A 17255-nucleotide genomic window follows, 5' to 3' on the forward strand; every position below is an offset into this window, starting at 1 on the left:
CCGAACCGCGACAAAGGGGACCTTCTGCTTCCGGCTGTTTCTGGGCTCTGCTCGTGCAGCTCCGAGTGACGTGCGGCGTCATGGCGACGAGCACATCCAGCAGGCTGCAGAGGTGTGCGGTATCGCTGTGAAGCGGACAAGGAGCCCGTGAGAACCCAGGCACTTCAGCAGGGCGACGGCTCACAGCACGTGTGAGGTCACACAGACCAGACCGCCAACGCAGGGCTCCAGGGGGCCACCATTTTACTCGCTCACTTGAGCCATTAAGCATTTTCATTGGTCGCACTAGTGCAATTGGAATCTAGCTGGCCTAATCAACATCTGACTTGTGTCTCTCCTCTCTGTGCGTAAGCAGGTCTGCTCTCCCGGCCTTAAGGTGTTGGGAGTGACGCACACAGAGATAACATTCTCTGCGCGGAAATTAGGACTAGACTGAGCACAATGGGCGCTGTAGGTTAATTGTGATGACACCATCACTGCCAGTAGCTGAAACTACGTAAAATGAAGCGTACAATAATAAACGCTTTATCCAGGAGGAAATCTACAGACGTCAGTCCTATGGTGTCTGCTCTACCTCCCAAGACTCCAGTGATGAACTTTAACAGTTATTCCTGCTCTAATTATTCGCATTTGCTGTGATTAAAGTTGGATGTGATAAGGAAAAAAGGGAAGTGTTAAATACCCTTTTCGTGTGAAGCCGTGATAAATTATTGGGTGCGACCAAATTTAGTGCCGGTACTTGAAGAAGTTACTGGTACCAGTGCCAGCAATTTAAAAAAAGTTTGTCTGGAGCATTGCAATATAATAAAGCCATCCCTTTATTTAAAGATCCTCAGGGGGTATCATTGACCCCTGAAAATCAATACATGGGGCAAGGATGATGAAGTAATTTCATAGAACAGAGGCACACAGGACACAGTGATTAAGTTGTCCTTCCCTTAGTTCTACAACAGCACGCCATGTAATACACAAAAATGAGACCATTCCAAAGGCACAGTGCATACAGTACTGTATCACACATACCATCAGATCTCCCTGAGGATGCAGCATATATCCATAATTAATATTTAGCTAACAGCTGTGGCGCGGATCTTATTGTGGCTGCACACAGGCTTGAACCATCAACCCTTCCGGGTCCTAGTCATGTACCTCGGCCACTAGGCTACAGGCTGCCCATACTGGGCCTAAAAGATACAGGTTACCAAAATCAAACCTGACTAAAGAGGAAAGAGTGTACAAAATAGCCTGTACAGCAAATAGGAAAGTGCAAAAAACAAAAACCCATGTACCTCTTGTTAAGCCTCCCCTTCCCACAATCCCTGGCAGGCAGCGGAGCCAGATGCTTGTAGGCTGGACGATGCCTGGGAACTTACGCAACCCATAAATATAAAAGCCGCATCAATCGCAGAGCGCAAACGCGGCTTCCATTTTGAGGAGGCCATTTGTTGTGACATTAACTCAACTGTATCAGATGCAAAGTGACACACGCTCTCTGACCGATGTTCCGCCCACCCCCCCCACCTCCCTCCCTCCCTCCCTCCCTCCCTCCTCTCGCCCCCCAAAAAATCTTTTCATTTCCCCAGCACACTGGCGGACGGCCTTATCTCCCTCCAGAGCCGTTCTGGATTGGCCGCGGCGGGGCTGAAATTACACGGGAGGGGGGGGGCAGTGCAGATACGGCGGTCGGGCGCGGTAATGACACGCAAGGCTCGCCGGAGTACGATCGGAGCCGATTTTGGCGGGCGAAAAACAAGGGCAATGATAGAGCGGAGCCCGGTAGCTTTACTGCCCTCAATAAACCTGCCCTTAATGGATACAACCGCCAGGAAATGGCCGATTTGGCTTACGGAACAACGCTATCTTGTCGACGGCAAAACTAATAACCCTGCGGTCGCCCACCTTCAGTAAGCCGGGCTGACCCGGGCCCAGTTACTCTCTGTCTGAACTCACCTTCCTTTAACTCTCAGACATACACAGTCCCCTACGTAAATATAAACAGAAAGTCAAAACAAACAATAGATACAATGGTTCCTCGAACTGAATCTTTAAGTGACCCTTCGGTGAACCACAGCCAGTGGATTCAAGATGGCTGTGGTTTTCTCTATGCTAAGTTTAAGAAGTGAACACTGTAACGCTTGACTGGCAGCAGACTTGTGGCTGGCCAATGTTGCAATATGAATACAACTTACATGGCAAAAAAAATAAAAAAGCCATCATGTACATCTTGAAAAAAACGATTTGACGGTACCATTGGAAGCAAAGCACCACAGGGTCAAGGTTTACGACAGCTTGGTGCAGACTGAGGAGGAAGCCGGTGGTAGGTTTGTTTTGAGCGCATCAGCAGAGCGCTTCCCTGTCTAAAACAGCAGGCCGCCCTTTGGGTCTCCAGCATGAACCAGCATTCATTAGCAACAACACATATGGGCTGAGCGAGCTCCCCTTCATTAAGCACATTACTTATTCATGCGAGCGAACACAGAGAGAGAGAGATACCAAATTCTGCTGGACTAATGCAGCCTGGAAAAAAATATAAAAGCTGGACTCTGAAAAGATGCACAGGTTTTAGAAGGTTCCAGTGTGTCTGTGTGCCTGCAGGACCAGAATTAATTGTCTCTGCAGAATGGATAGTGATTTCTTCTCATTATTTTTTGTGGTTTCATTGCTGTGCCATTCAGTGTTTGACGGAGAACCGACATGTTGATCAGAACTCAGCTGCCCCCGTAGAAGCACACAACATAACTTTAAACACCAGCAGTGCACCCCCCCCCTCACCTGCGCGTCTCTTCCTCCTGGCCGCGGCCTCTCTGCACCCGGACCCACTGCTCCAGCTGCTGCATGGAGTTGGTCCTCTGCAGCGTCCTCTCGGGCTCTGGGGCCGGGGCCGGGGCGGGGGCCGGGGCCTGGGAGGGGGCCCTGGGGGGCAGGGCGTTGCCCACCTCCCCCGGGGTGCGGTCCCCGGACCCGTTGACCTGCGGGGGCTTGTAGAGGGCGGGCGGGGCGGTGCCGGCGCTGTTGGCCTGCTGGCGTGAGGAGTTGACGGCGGCGGCGATGGCGGCCGCCTGGGCCGGCTGCAGCTTGACGCTGTTGATCTTGGTGAGCGGCCGCTCCACGCCGTCCTGCTGGAAGCCGTACTTCTCCGCGTCCTTCTGCTTCCTCTCCTCCGGCGGCAGGGCCAGGGGCGGAGGCGCCGCCTCGCGGTTGCGCTCGTTGTTCTGCGCCTCGGGCCGGGTCAGGACCCGGTGGTTCATCACGTTGTTCACCTCCTGGGGCAGGCGGTGCTCCACCTTCAGCCTGTCCATCCTGAGGGGGAGAGAGAGAGTGGGAGAGAGTGAGAGAGGGGGAGAGGGAGCCAGCGAGCACGAGAGAGAGAAGGGAGGAGTGAGAGGGGAGAGTGAGAAAGAGAAAGAGAAAGAGGAAGGGAAATAAAGGCTGGAATGAGAGCTGAATGAGATGCTCTGCACCACTGGTGCCTGACATCAGATCAGAGAGTGGGGAAAGCCACCTGTCCAGCTTCACCACAGAGAGGGACAGGACTAACCGGTCCTGCCAGAGGACTGCTTTCTGAGGGGGCCAGCTGGATGAGGAAACAACTGACGCTGTACCCAGAAGGCCAGAGATCGATTCCCAGGTGTGGCACTGGTGTTTTTTTCACCTGAAGTCCTTTATAGTAGGGACTATGCATAAAAACAACTTGCATTCCTACGGTACATGGTTCACCCAATATGGATACAAATACCCTCAACTTAAACCACATTCACGTCATATACATATTTTAAATCCAGCGTCTTGAAGTACAGAGGCAAAAAAAATGGCAATATATTTAACTGATGCAAAATATATTAATATTTTCCAAGGCCGACATATTTGCCACATACTGTAGCGCATTTCTTTTGTAAGAGTACCGCACGTCACCCTGGATGAAGAACACATGCAGAGGGAAGTGTGAAGGGGATTCCAGTCACTGGCGGTTCTGAGATCCGCTCAGATTACGAGCCCTAATTAAACTGTCAGGCCGGCAGCACAGGGATCGAAGCGCTTTTAATGCCGCGTACGGGGAATGTTTGAGAAATCAGCGGAGTAAGGAAATAAGGAAAACTAATCATTCTCCGGTTACACGGAGAGGAAGGCTCCTCCCCCCCCCCCCCCCCCAACAGCTAAAACTGAAACTGGTGAAAGGGCAACGCGCCCACCCCTCCCCTTCCATCTCGGACCTGAGATGAAGTAACAGAAAATCTAATGAAATGTGATTATCCTACAAAGGAAGGAGGGGCGGCCCAACCGATGCACTGGTGCCTTGGAGGGACTAGAAAGTGGAAATTAGAGATTTCCAATAAGACGCTGTCTGCAGACAGGTCCCACTGGTGTCTGAGTGTTCGCCCTCTCTCTCCAGGTGTGTTGGAGACGGCAGCTTTACTGTGGCGGTGAGGAGCGCTCCAGATCGGCCTTTACACCGTCTGGCTCGCTCCACATCCTTTCCCCAGGCTGGGATTACGTTCCCCAGGCTGGGATTACGTTCCCGAGGCTGGGATTACGCTGCCGAGGCTGGGATTACGCTCCCGAGGCTGGGATTACGTTCCCCCCGCTGGGAGGGGGACTGGGCGGAAGGCTTCTCCGGTTTCAGGGAGCAGGCCGTGGAACCCGGGTTCTGTTAACGTGCGTGGCAGCCCTCTGTTCCTCCTCCAGGCCAATAAAACGCATATTAGCGCTCATAAACCCGCGTGTGCCATTACCTCATGTGTGTTTTGGGGGCGCTTACGTAACCCGGTCGCCAAACGTGATATTTTTAGCTGAGAGCTAAACCATTGTGGCGTACGAGTGTCAACAATGTTTTCCATCTGAAGGGGAAAAATAAACCAGCCAAAAAAACACCCAAAACCCCATAATGCGCATCAGGGCTCAATGAGCAAAAACAACAGAGAAAGGCCAGCCATAGTGAGGCTGGGCCTGCTTTTACTTTCTGCAATTAACTTGACACCGTTTCACCAATTATTCCTCCGCCTGGCTCGTCGGGGCGAGTGAGTCGCTAACGGAAGCGGAGTGTTCGGAGGAAGTGCAGCGCTGGCCAACCTCCAGCGCGCAGACGGCTTAATTCCCAGCTATTCAGATTGACAATCACCGCGGTTACGTAACCGATAAGCTCGGTTTTACACTCCAGAGGAGAGGCTAATATACGCCGAAGTCGACAAGACACGCCAAACTCCCAAGTCTCTCTCCGTGCTCCGAGCAGAAACGTGCTTTGAAAACCGCAAACCAAAAAGAATGGTAAAACCTGAGCCCGTTCGTTCCTTTTCTATTAAAGATCACGAAGGCGGGATTGAGAGCTAAATGTGAATGAATGACAAAGGGACTTTGGCACACCCACCTCTTCACCGGGTCTGTGTGCACCAAGGCTGCGTCCGTCATCACCTTCATCCAGGACTCCATCTCTTTGGCCGTGTCCGTGCAGAAGTAGTACGTCCGCATGTTCGGATGCGTCGCCTGGTTAAAAGAGGACAGGGTCACAGCTGTGGGAACCTGAAAAAGAGAGAGAGAATGGGGTTAGGCTACGTTGAAAAATAATCCAGTCGCTCCTCCCTAACAAATCGGTTTAATATGGCCCAACGCTTTTTCCAATAGAGCCTTGGAGAATGCGGTAAAGCACGTTGCCTTTCCGCGTGAGATCTTATTCAGGATTGTCGTCAGTAATGAGGAGACTAACAGGGTGCCAGTGCTGATTGCGGTGCACTGTTCCAGGCCATTTCCCACAGACCTGTGATGTCACTGCCATGTCTCTCACTGTCACACACTCTGTATCATACTGGACCTTTTTAATGAGCTGCAAATATAGCCTTTTCCATTCGAGTGTGAATCACAGAATCACGCGAGGGCCCTATGGCGAACAGAAGGGGATAAATGCCTACAATGTGGCAGGACTTACCCAACTGCTATGACGATGATCCCAGTCAACATGCTAACTGCCTTCCCTCCGTCAGCCTCACCCAATACAAACAGGGGCCATTTGGGGGAATGAGAGGGAGAGAGAATGGAACATTCAATGAGTTAAACAGTGTCCAGTTTATCCCAGCCTGTGAAAAACAAACCCAGAACAGATCCTTGTCTCATTGTTGAATTTCCACAGCCTATGCAGACAAACAAACACAGGCACAAGGGCACTTGTCACGCCACACACCTCCCCCCACACAAGCACAACGGCCCAGCAGCACACTGTTTGTGTGGGACTGACTCCAAGTGAACTTATACGAGCTTCTTCCTCTTTTCAGAAATATGAGCTCTTTTACTGCGGGTATAACTCTGAAGCATGCGAGTGGCTCCGAGCCTCCCATACTGCTCCCCCCCCCCCCCCCAGGCCTGCCACAGCGGCCCCCGCCATCCCTGACCTCCCCCAGACTGCAGGGCGTCACGACACCATGGGGCTCGGCAGTGTGGAGTGGGGGGTGGCTGGGTGCAGCTAGTACTTTTTCTAAGACTGAAAAGAGTCAACGTACACTGCCATAAATTCAACCACTGCCGGACTTGAGACCTCCTCACTGCAGAGGCCGGCCCATTTACCACCATTCACCCCCCCAGCCTTGGCCAAGCACATATTCCCTGCCTTCACAGAAATTTCTTTCAACACCTTCACTCACTGTTTTGGTTCCCCCCGGACATTCAGACGGTGTTAACCAGCAGAAAGCCGTGCAAATTCAAACAGCAACAAACAAAGGGATGAGTCACAGACCTTGAAGGCGTATTTCCTGTTGATGTGGTCGTCCACAGAAAGCATGGATACATGAAAGCTGGGCAGGAGGATGCTTCCAAGGATGCCTTCTTCTTTCTCGTCTGTGGGGAGGACATTTGCATTATAAGACGGCGGAGTTCAAGAGCTGTTTATCTTCATCCGGGCTCGAGCGACGATGCCCACGTAAAGTCGCAGTTGTCGCTTCCTCGTGTGGAAGCCGAAATAATTTCAGACTAAATTTATCGGAGAGCGGCAGAGGGGTTTATGACGGGCGGGACTCCCGCACCCTCCCATGAAAATTTAATCCTGCCGTCCTCACGCTGGGCTGTGTGCGGTAGCCAGGCAGAGGCACCGTCGGGGAAAGTAAAACACGAAACGATAGCCATGATTCCTGAACACTTCCACAGAGATGGGGGAGGAGAGAGATGTTGCCATGGAATCCCTGAACATTGGCACAAGTAAGCAAGAAATTAAACTATAACCAACCATGCTATTTAGATTTGGAACGCAGGAAGACTGGCTGCTAGGAGCTCGCAGGTTCAATGTGAGGGCATGGCTATGTGTCCTGGAGCAAGGTACTAATCCTGAGCTATTTCAGTTAAATACCCATAGGTATGAATGTATAATAATCCAGTTGGCAGGTTCATTGGATAAGGGTATTTGCTAAGCATATAAATCAGTTTAAATCAGTGATTTTCTGGATTGTAGAAGCAGTTCATAATTTCTGGGTGCCTATAAATGTTAAAAATATCACCCTTATTCTTGCAGAACTGTACCACACTAAACCCAATATACTTCCCAGAAGCAGGGAAGAAAATGGCAAAAGAAATAACCTGATACGCTTGTGGAGAACGGGTGACCTTTATAGGGAAGGCAAAGCACCTGTAAACATACAAGCCTTCCATGAACCTCAAGCTGAAGCGCAGTGTGACGGCTCTCGTGTGGCATTCAAACAGAAGGCTGGAACAGACAGGCTTCAAATGCTCGGTTCAGCACGGCGGCTTAGCCTTGTTCAAAGATTTGCACAGAAAATGTTTTAATCTCCAGTTTTGATACAAGCCATCTGTTTGCTGAATCCAAAAACCCTCCCCCCCCCACCAAATCCACCCAGGCAAGACCCCCCATGATCCATTGGCAGTGTTCATTTTCACTGGGCTGCTACTGCCAGCTCTCTGTCTTACAACCTTGAGGACTTCATCACAATGCTAAATTATTTATCGTACCATGGGAATTCAATTCTTCTAACGAAACAAAAACAAACAGGCCTACCCCATGTGTGATGATCTCCAGGGGATCAGAGGCTTAAACTGTGAATATGAGGTGCCCCATGCTGGTAATGTCACTGAGACCCCTTCCAGCGTTCGTTACAGAAGCTGAGCACCTGCTGGCCTCTGGCACCAGGGAAATGGCTGCCGTCCTGGTTGTAGGACCGATCCGGGCGTTCCATCGCTCAGGCGACTGGGATATATCTGTGATTTATTCTTCGCTTTGGAATATGCATGTATACTCACTCAAAGCCAGAATGAACAAGACTCAACTGACGGGGGGAAAAAGGGCCATGGAGGAGAAGGACAGGGAAGAAGAGCCCCGTGGGAGGTGGGGGGAGGGGGTGAGTGTGGAGTTGGTAACCACAGTTACAGAGGGCAGGACTAATTCGGTGAGACTCCCCTGTCCCTGTCTGGCCACGCTCCTCTTTTGTTGGGCCACCTTGCTGTGCTGCCAGAGAAGGCGATAGAAGCTGGCTGCCCCTAATAACACCCTTATCTGGCCCGGCGATAGCAAACAGCACGCCAATAAGGGCTATCAGGCCCGGCAGCCAGCCAGCCCAAATGAAGGCCTAGCATCTCCTCCACCCCGCTCATTAATAACCTGTTACATCTCTGGGCTCTGAGCAGCCACATCAATGTTTAATATCACCTGCAGATTGAGAGAGGAGGAAGGGGAGAGAGGGAGAAAGAACTGGAGAATGAGAGAGAGAGAGAGAGAGAAAGAGAGAGCCGCTTAGTCATCAGCACCTCCCAAACATGTCTCTCCCTTCCTTTCATGATATCTTCACTGGACACACTCCTCCCATCTGGGGTCCAACATGTCTGACGGAGGTCTGATTATGGGCTGGGAGCCCAATATAACTTTCCGTGGAAAGGGAAAAACTTCAACCCAAGCAGACGTAGAACTGGAGAGTGGACTGCCTCACTATCAGCTACTGCACCTGTGGGCTATGGTAGTCCAACAGCCTTCGGTCCAACAGTGATGTCACTTGTCTTCAAAAAAGGAAGAATATCAGCACTGTGCTTATGGAGTGACTGTGAGCATCAGTACAGGGAAAGGTCCAAATAAACGGGCAGACACGCATGCAGTATTGCAGTCGTAGGAAGGAGCAGCAACGTGGATGTGATGAAGGACCTGGGCTAGTAACCGGAAGGTCACACGTTCATAACTCCAGTGATTGATGGGCGGAATGTTGTAGCTGAGAAAATTACTTGAATGACGTTAAATAAAATATTAAACAGGGTAAATGGAGGAGGGGAAAATGTGTCCCATGAAGGTTGCCCTTCACAAGGCTCGTCAGGCTCATAAGTAATGGACTCGTAGGGGGAAGGCTTACTCTTCAGCTAATCTATAGACACCGGACCAGACCATCCAATCCAGTACTGACACTGGTCAGCCTCGTCCAATCTAGTAAAGGCACTGGAAAAGGTTGTCTGATCGAGTACATGCACTGGAAAGGGTAGCTTAATCCAGTACAGGCACTGGAAATGGTGGCCCAATCCAGTCCAGGCACTGGAAAAGGTAGCCCAATCCAGTCCAGGCACTGGAAAAGGTAGCCCAATCTAGTACAGGCACAGGAAAAGGTGGTCCAATCTAGTACGGGCACTGGAAAAGGGTAACCCAATCCAGTACAGGTACTGGAAAAGGTAGCCCAATCCAGTACAGGCACTGGAAAAGGTGTCCCAATCCAGTACATGCACTGGAAAAGGTGGCCCAATCCAGTACAAGCACTGGAGAGTCCAGGTCTAAGCACACTGAATGTAAGAATACTCCAGATTTACAGATGAAAATCGTTCACATTAAAATTCCGATGTAGTACACATTAAATAATGAAGAATTCAGTTTCTATGAATCATCTTGCCTCAGACAAAACATTAAATATCCACAGAATGCACAATCAATTGATGTCATAAAATAACTTATTTTTCCTTTTCCTTTCAGAACGATCAATGAGCTCATAAAAGATTCATTCAAGGCTTCATTTAAATTTGTGTAACCACTTGCAGTGCCTACCCATTATTTCACAGCCTTATGTGAATTGCGCAGGCAAACAAGATCACATAAAATAATAAGTGTCTGTTCTTCAATAAGGCAGCTAGAAGAAAGGTTGTTTCCGCCTATGAAAAACACTGGGACCAGACTATGCGAAATGAGGGAGACTGAAAAATGAACGTGAACTAGCGAGGCTAATCTTCACCAAATAAAACTGAAGGAATTGCGATGCACGGGGATGTCTGCACCACTGGCTGACCATCAGTTATTACTGTCATTAAAGTGTGAAATTACATTCGAAGGAAGAGGCTTATCTTTTATATCATTATTAATTTAATTCCAGGGGCATTTCAACTTTGATTTAGTTGGAAAATAATAAAGGCCACATCATTTCCAATATCCTGGCTCCGCAGTCGACAAAAGGAACCGCGGCCACTGAAATACAGATTAATTTACGGAAAGAGCTCAGAGCTGCTCTTTCATGCTTAGCTTCACGATAGATTTGCTTTGGTCTTAAGTGATATGGTCAAAATGTAATCCATTCGGGATATCATCTTATGATGATGAAAAACTTTACTGAGTTTTAAGTACACAAAATGAGAAAAGGCCACATCAGGGGAAAAGAGATGTTGTGTTAAAATGGGAAATTTTATTCTCCAGATTAAACACCAGACGCAGATGAGCGATTTGTTAAAAAAGTATTTAACATGGCTCTTGAGGCATCTTAAGGCTCTCATCCGGGCAGTAGAGATTGGTTGTTTCTAGGTTTCTACTACTAGCTTCTTGAAATGCAGCTGAAGGCTTCATCACCAGTCAGAAAGGAGAGCATTATTTCCAATAATATGCGTGTACTTCCCTTGCTGCAACAAAGGAATAATCCATCGCCTTGCCGGCAGTTGCAGGTCATGTGGGCCTGTTGCTAACCATGCCACCAAACAAACACTAAGTAGAGCTTTTTTTCGTGACTGGTGTACACGGTCCTAAAGACCTTCCACTTCAAGCTGCCTTGCACCAAGTGGCGACTTGCCAACGTGCTAACGTGCTATCGCTGAGGCGCCGCGAGAACTCGGCTTGTAATTGACACTTCAAATTGAGCTTCCCGTCCTCCTCTCGGGTCTACACACACAGGCTGGCCACTCCACCAGGCCTGTAGCGGAAACACACCTCCGCTGGACTCGGACAGCGGGGAATCTGTGTTGATCAGAGCACCGTGGGTAGCACAGTATTAGCGCTAATGGATGTTACTATTCTCGTAACCAAGAGCAAAGAGGAAACAGCCGGCGTGTTAATGGCGAACTTGCACCTTTTGTTAAAAAAAGGAAAGGACTAAGCACGCAGTTTGCATTATATATAACTGACTCTCTCTTAGTGTCTTTCTAAACCCGGGTCTCCAATGAAGAGAGGATATTCAGTCTTACACCACGGTCACCAAACCAACGCTTTTCATTTCCATGCCATTTTGAAAAAGGGAGTAAACAAAAAGGACTTTGACGATAGTTGGATGCATTTGCCTGAATGCTAACTCCAAAGGAGCCTGTTGTTGTATCTCCACACAGCTTGAAAACAAAACCGCTTTCAACCAGACCTGGGTGAAAATTTAGATTTAAGTACCAGCTATTCTTTAGATTCTGTGTACTCATTTAAGATCCCTTTGAATTTTCAACAACACTACCTAACCAACCAACATGCTCTATCATATGAAAGACAGATGTCTGAGACTGGTGAAAACATATTTAACTGGTATCTACAGAGTGAAAGCATGTGTACTGTAAGTCTATATGTCCGGTACGTGTGTCTGGTCTTACGGGATGCGGTCCCGTTTGAAGGCGAAGGTGGAGCTGGGTCCAGCGGGAAGGCTCACCTCTATAGTAGAACAGGCACATGTCACACAGCACGAACCATCGCTTCTTCCACAGCTTCATCCCTGTGCTGTCCTGCAGGAGAGGAGAGACAGAGAGCCAGGGTCAGGGTCGGTCATCCTGCAGGGATTCACCCAGCTCACACAGGGTCTATCTGCAGCCACGTCAATCCAAAGCCTCCGTCTCTACAGACTCTAACAAAGCGGCCTTCTACATCTCCCAACGGCTCAGAAACTATTTTGTGAGTCTGGTTGCGTTTTCTCTTGAAGATTACGGCATTATCCAGCCTTAAGTTTACATCAGTTGCTGCCATTTGCCTGACTTTTGATGTTATTTTTATTCTCCCAGCGGCACCCCCCCCCCCCCCCCAAACACACTTCAGTCCGCGTTCAGTATCTTGGGGACGGAAAGACTCGATGCCACAAAGAAAATGACACATTCCCACCGGATGCTGGCAAAGCCGTGCGATTGCAAAGCCACACAATCGATTCCTCTGAGAGACGGCCTTGATCAGAGGGGCTGAAGAGGGAAAAAAGACACAAGATTTCAAGTGTTTCTCCATCATCAATTGATGCGGCTTTCAAAAGGGATTGTCAAGAGCAAATAAACAAAGAGACAAATAAATAAAAAGGTGAAGGAGAGGTCGCCGGCAGCTTTTCCCTTCCTCTTGAGCATGGCTCTTGATTCCGACTCTGCTTTGGCGAGAGACGGCATTCAGGAAGGAACGGGTGTTTGAGGGGAGGCATGTCGGCCGAGATGAAGGACAAAGAAAATTACTGAACACATGGGCTTTGTGTTCAGGCTGCTGGAGTCCTCAAGCAATCTGTCAATCAGACGCTGGAAAAGTCTACCTCTTCAACGCGCTGTGTCTATAGAGGGGGGGCGGGAGCAGCATGTCGTACTGAGGCAGCGCGACCTCTTCACGAGGGGGGAATGGCCACAACTTACGCAGCACTGTACCTGTCCATATTTCAGGTAATGTCCCCGTCTTGCCGTTTAGTAAATAGCATCCCCTCGATACACCAAACAGCGGAAGTATCTGGGAGGGAACGTGGGTTGTCTCACCTTGACTACTGGAACAGGATTAATTTAGTGTTATGTCATTTATCTGACTCCAAGATGTTCTAACCTTTCCTCTATGCTAACAATTATACATAGGAGACTGCAAATGAGGGACTATAACTGTCTGTCTTCCAGCAGTATACGGATTGCCATCCATCTCGGAAGTGCCTCCAGCCTACAGTGATACAGTTGTGCTCATCACTGAAATTATTATGATTCCAGTTGCTTGCACCATCTCAATACCTCTCAAGCCAAAAAACGAGCATTTAATTAGGTCGCAGAACTAAAATGAACGGTCTGCTTACCTAAATACAACAAAGTGTGGAAAGAAGTCTCCACTCTACTCAATCTGGAGACCTACATTTAGGCAGATGCATTACGGTCCCATGACAGTGAACTTGACTATGAAGTTTTCATCCCCCTGAACGGTCTGTCGGTCGGAAACAAAACAAAAATTCAACATTGCCTCTCTTCAGAGCAGTACATTGCTTCCTGCCCTCAGGAGCGGTTCCTCCCCACAAATAATATCACACTGCATTAGTCACAAAATGGCCGCCCTGCAGGCAGCAGGAGAGTGGGCCGCTGTGTGTCCATTACTGCGGCCGTAATTAAAGCGAAATTAGGGAGGTCCCTCCCGGCGCGGGTGAACAGACACCTGCTGAGCTCAGCCGGGCTCGGGAGGGGCCCCAGAGTGGCTCTACGCCGGGACAACGGGGAAAAGCAGTGAAAGGCCGCTCTTTCACCGGGCCCAGTGTAAGCTCACAGAGCACCGACCGTTTGTGGAGAAACTGAAAAGGGGCCCATTCAGGCAGCCCTCTGCTTCTTTTGTGTGAGCCCTTTTTATTTTTTAGACAGGAACTCAGACGGGTGCAAGGACATGAGCTCTGCATTGTGCCAAGTGTAAAAGCTACACAAAACAAAGTAAGGCTGAAAAAAAGCTTACATTTGCATTTGCTTTGTGTTTCAGTTCTACAAGTACAACAGAAGCGGCAGAGGAGGCGAGAAAGGATTTTTAAAATCTTCCTAACATGCGTGGCATTTAATTATCCAGACCCTGGGTTTTCAAATGGGTTCTGTAGGGGGGTCTGCGATGTTAACCCCCCCCCCCCCCCCCCGCGCTCCTCCCCGCCGATACAGTCCGCGATCACAATCGGAAATCGCTAAAAACTTTCTGTACTCTCAAGACTTATTTTTATTTTAAAGAAAGCGGCCTGGCAGGACTTCCCTTTCAAAGTGCTTACAAAAATAAGTGACATGTACAGTATGACTTCTACTGGCCTCAAGAGAGTCTGCAGCTTAAATAAAACGATTTACCTGCTTGTAGAGCCAGTTGCTCTTAACAACTGGTGCATTGGGGTTTCTCTTTATGGAATTGGATCTCTTCCCAAAATTGTGAATTTTTTTGGAAGATCTTGAAGCCTGAAATACAAACAAACAAACAAAAAAGCTGACATTTGACACCAACTTGGCACATACTAGACTATGTTCTGTCAGCAAAGTATGTGTCAAACACCATTGATACGTAACCACTGCAGAGGGGTATGTGTAAAACACCATAGATACGTAACCACCACAGAGGGGTATGTGTAATATACCATAGATATGTAGCCACCACAGTGGGGTATGTGTAAAACACCATAGATACGTAACGACCACAGAGGGGTATGTGTAATATACCATAGATATGTAGCCACCACAGTGGGGTATGTGTAAAACACCATAGATACGTAACCACCACAGAGGGGTATGTGTAATATACCATAGATATGTAGCCACCACAGTGGGGTATGTGTAAAACACCATAGATACGTAACCACCACAGAGGGGTATGTGTAATATACCATAGATATGTAGCCACCACAGTGGGGTATGTGTAAAACACCATAGATACGTAACCACTACAGAGGGGTGTGTGTAAAACACCATAGATATGTAACCACCACAGTGGGGTATGTGTAAAACACCATAGATATGTGACCACCACAGTGGGGTATGTGTAAAACACCATAGATATGTATGTTACAGAGGAGCGATACTCACTCTGCCTGCTGGGCTGACGGGGTGGGTGGCGTAGTCAGACCCTCCGGTGTAATTGGAAGCTTCACTCATGGTGCTCACTGGTCGTTCTTTCTTCTCATTCGCTGGTACGGGCGTTGGTGTTTTTGGGGCAGTTCTGAAGAGGACAAAAGGAGAGAAGGAGATAAATTAGTTTGCAAAAAAAAAAGAGACATAAAGTCCCCACACACACACACACACACACACACACACACAATTGAGGCTTCAATTACGCTAAATCAATGGGCGAGTTCCACACGTGTGAGTGTGCCGAGTGATTGCTCTGAGAGGCAGGGCGGAGTGGCTGCTCTCCAGGGCGGCCTGACTGTGCCGAGTACAGCACAATGCGCTCGTTCAGCCGGCGTGCTGCAGCTTAAACTCCAGTTTTAATAAGACCGCAGCTCGGCATCGTACATTATCCCCAACAGAAGAGGGGGAAAACAGGCCACATGAATCAAAGCAATTACTCATTCCAAGCTGATATACTCCTCTTCATCTAACCACTTTAAATCCTTCACCAACTTTGGCTGACAAATTGAAGAACATTAAAATTTATACCCTAGTCGAGCTGAAGGTTGAGCAAGAGTGTGAAAGGGAAAACAACTGAAAGCACAAGAAACTTAGTTGGGCGAAACTAAAGAGTTCTTCATCTATTGAACAGCGATGGCCAAAAACTCCAAAGAATATACACTGTTCCCTGTTTGTGTCCTAATGATGAATGATGAAACCTAGAATACGATCTAAAAGTTTTCAACCCCTGGCGGTGCCCTACATTCTTAAAGTTAAGGGAAGGGAACAGTGGTATCTGGAACGAACGTGCAGAAAGTTAAAAGAGGTCTTCCCTTGCAGCCTTTGGTTTGGTACAGTGGGTTTGAGGTCACTTCACAGGAGTAGCTAATGTGTCTCCCTAAACCCTGTGTTTGCAGCTTCTTTTGCAGTTTAAGTGTAGGCAGCCCCCGCCCCCATCCCTCCAGCCCCAAACCACCCACCCCCACCCAGGCACAGACATCACACCAGCTCTGACCAATCAGATAACTGCATGCGTCACACATGGCTGGTTTGGACAGCAGGTTTCGTACTAACACACAACGACAGGTATGCAACACACACGAGCATTAGTCACCGAACACAGAAACCTGAGAGATAAGAGTCACAGAGCGAGCAGAGTCACAGACGCTATCATTCACGTGCAAGACACCGACGCAAGGCGAGAACGGGCCGTGAGCGGCATACCAGCTCGTCATCGGCCATAACTCAACAAGGACAATACACAAACACAGAGCAAACGCATCATCACATCACGCCTTCTTTCCAACCCAAACACGCATTCACTGCACCATGGTGCCACGGCAAGCTGAGGACCTGTGACCTTCCAGAACAAACAACTTACAAAAATAAACGATCCCTTCCGGATATAAAACATAGTATTTTCAGCTCGGTTTGGCACAGCCCATCGGTCGCCCGCATTGTGCCAGGAGCACCGGAGGTTTAAAATCGATAAACAGTTCCTCTGTGGACTCACACCCTGCGATGATGACATTTCATATCGTTGACACGGCTGCTTCTCTGTGATTAGAACCGTGTGTGCGATTGTGATCGAGATGGACGTCGGTCCTACAGCGCACCGGTAGTTAAATGCCATCTGATGGGAGAGACGCCCCCTGAACCTGAATTAGCTTGGCAGACACACCGTGCGAGGCTATCAGAACATACAGGCGTTTTATCTGGTCTACTCTGCGCAAGACGTCCAATCGGCAACGGACCTTGTGAGGATGATTCCTGTTTGACAAGCTAAATATACAGCCCAAAATTTGGTCCAAATACAGGATTGTAGATTCTGGATGCTTTTTAACAGAAGCCTGCAAGTCTCGAATAAACGCAGTGGTACACAATTAATGCAATGGACCATTTTAATTGAACTGCCTTGCTTAATAGAACTTGACCTTGCTACAGTGTTTTTCTCCCCAAACGCACACAGTGAGCAACATTAGATGCGATTAAGTTAATCAACAGTCATTTGCGTGTGCAAATCAGGCACAGGGGATGAAAACAATAAGGGAGAGAGGGCATCAGAGCAACTCATTAGAAGTGAGAAGATCCCTCAACTATTCCCGGCCCATTAGGCCAATGGCCTGGCGGGTAATCGAACGAGGCCAAACAGTGGCCTTCCTGGGGCCAAAAGGCTGCACAGATCTCCATCTAGGGGAGGAGAGGACACTAAAGTGCTACCTGTGACCAGGTCTGACAGAGAACGAGAGCCACACAGGGCGTAGAAACAAATCTCCCCTGCTGCTGTACAT

General features: G+C 48.8%; 1 protein-coding gene across 12 annotated transcripts in view; it reads right to left on the reverse strand.

Moving 5' to 3' along the window:
- The window catches only part of plekha5 (pleckstrin homology domain containing, family A member 5), a 167034-nt gene that overhangs the window by 37334 nt on the left and 112445 nt on the right, over window positions 1-17255 (reverse strand). For all 12 annotated transcript variants that reach the window (XM_061252987.1, XM_061252984.1, XM_061252982.1 and 9 more), the window contains 6 exons: window positions 14941-15073; window positions 14215-14319; window positions 11841-11913; window positions 6719-6819; window positions 5363-5478; window positions 2773-3300 (listed from right to left, as the gene is read on the reverse strand). In XM_061252987.1, the coding sequence (XP_061108971.1) occupies window positions 2773-3300; window positions 5363-5478; window positions 6719-6819; window positions 11841-11913; window positions 14215-14319; window positions 14941-15073 (1056 nt within the window). The remainder of the gene's footprint in view (window positions 1-2772; window positions 3301-5362; window positions 5479-6718; window positions 6820-11840; window positions 11914-14214; window positions 14320-14940; window positions 15074-17255) is intronic.

Source organism: Conger conger, chromosome 8, assembly GCF_963514075.1.
Source record: "Conger conger chromosome 8, fConCon1.1, whole genome shotgun sequence".
NCBI lineage: Eukaryota > Metazoa > Chordata > Actinopteri > Anguilliformes > Congridae > Conger > Conger conger.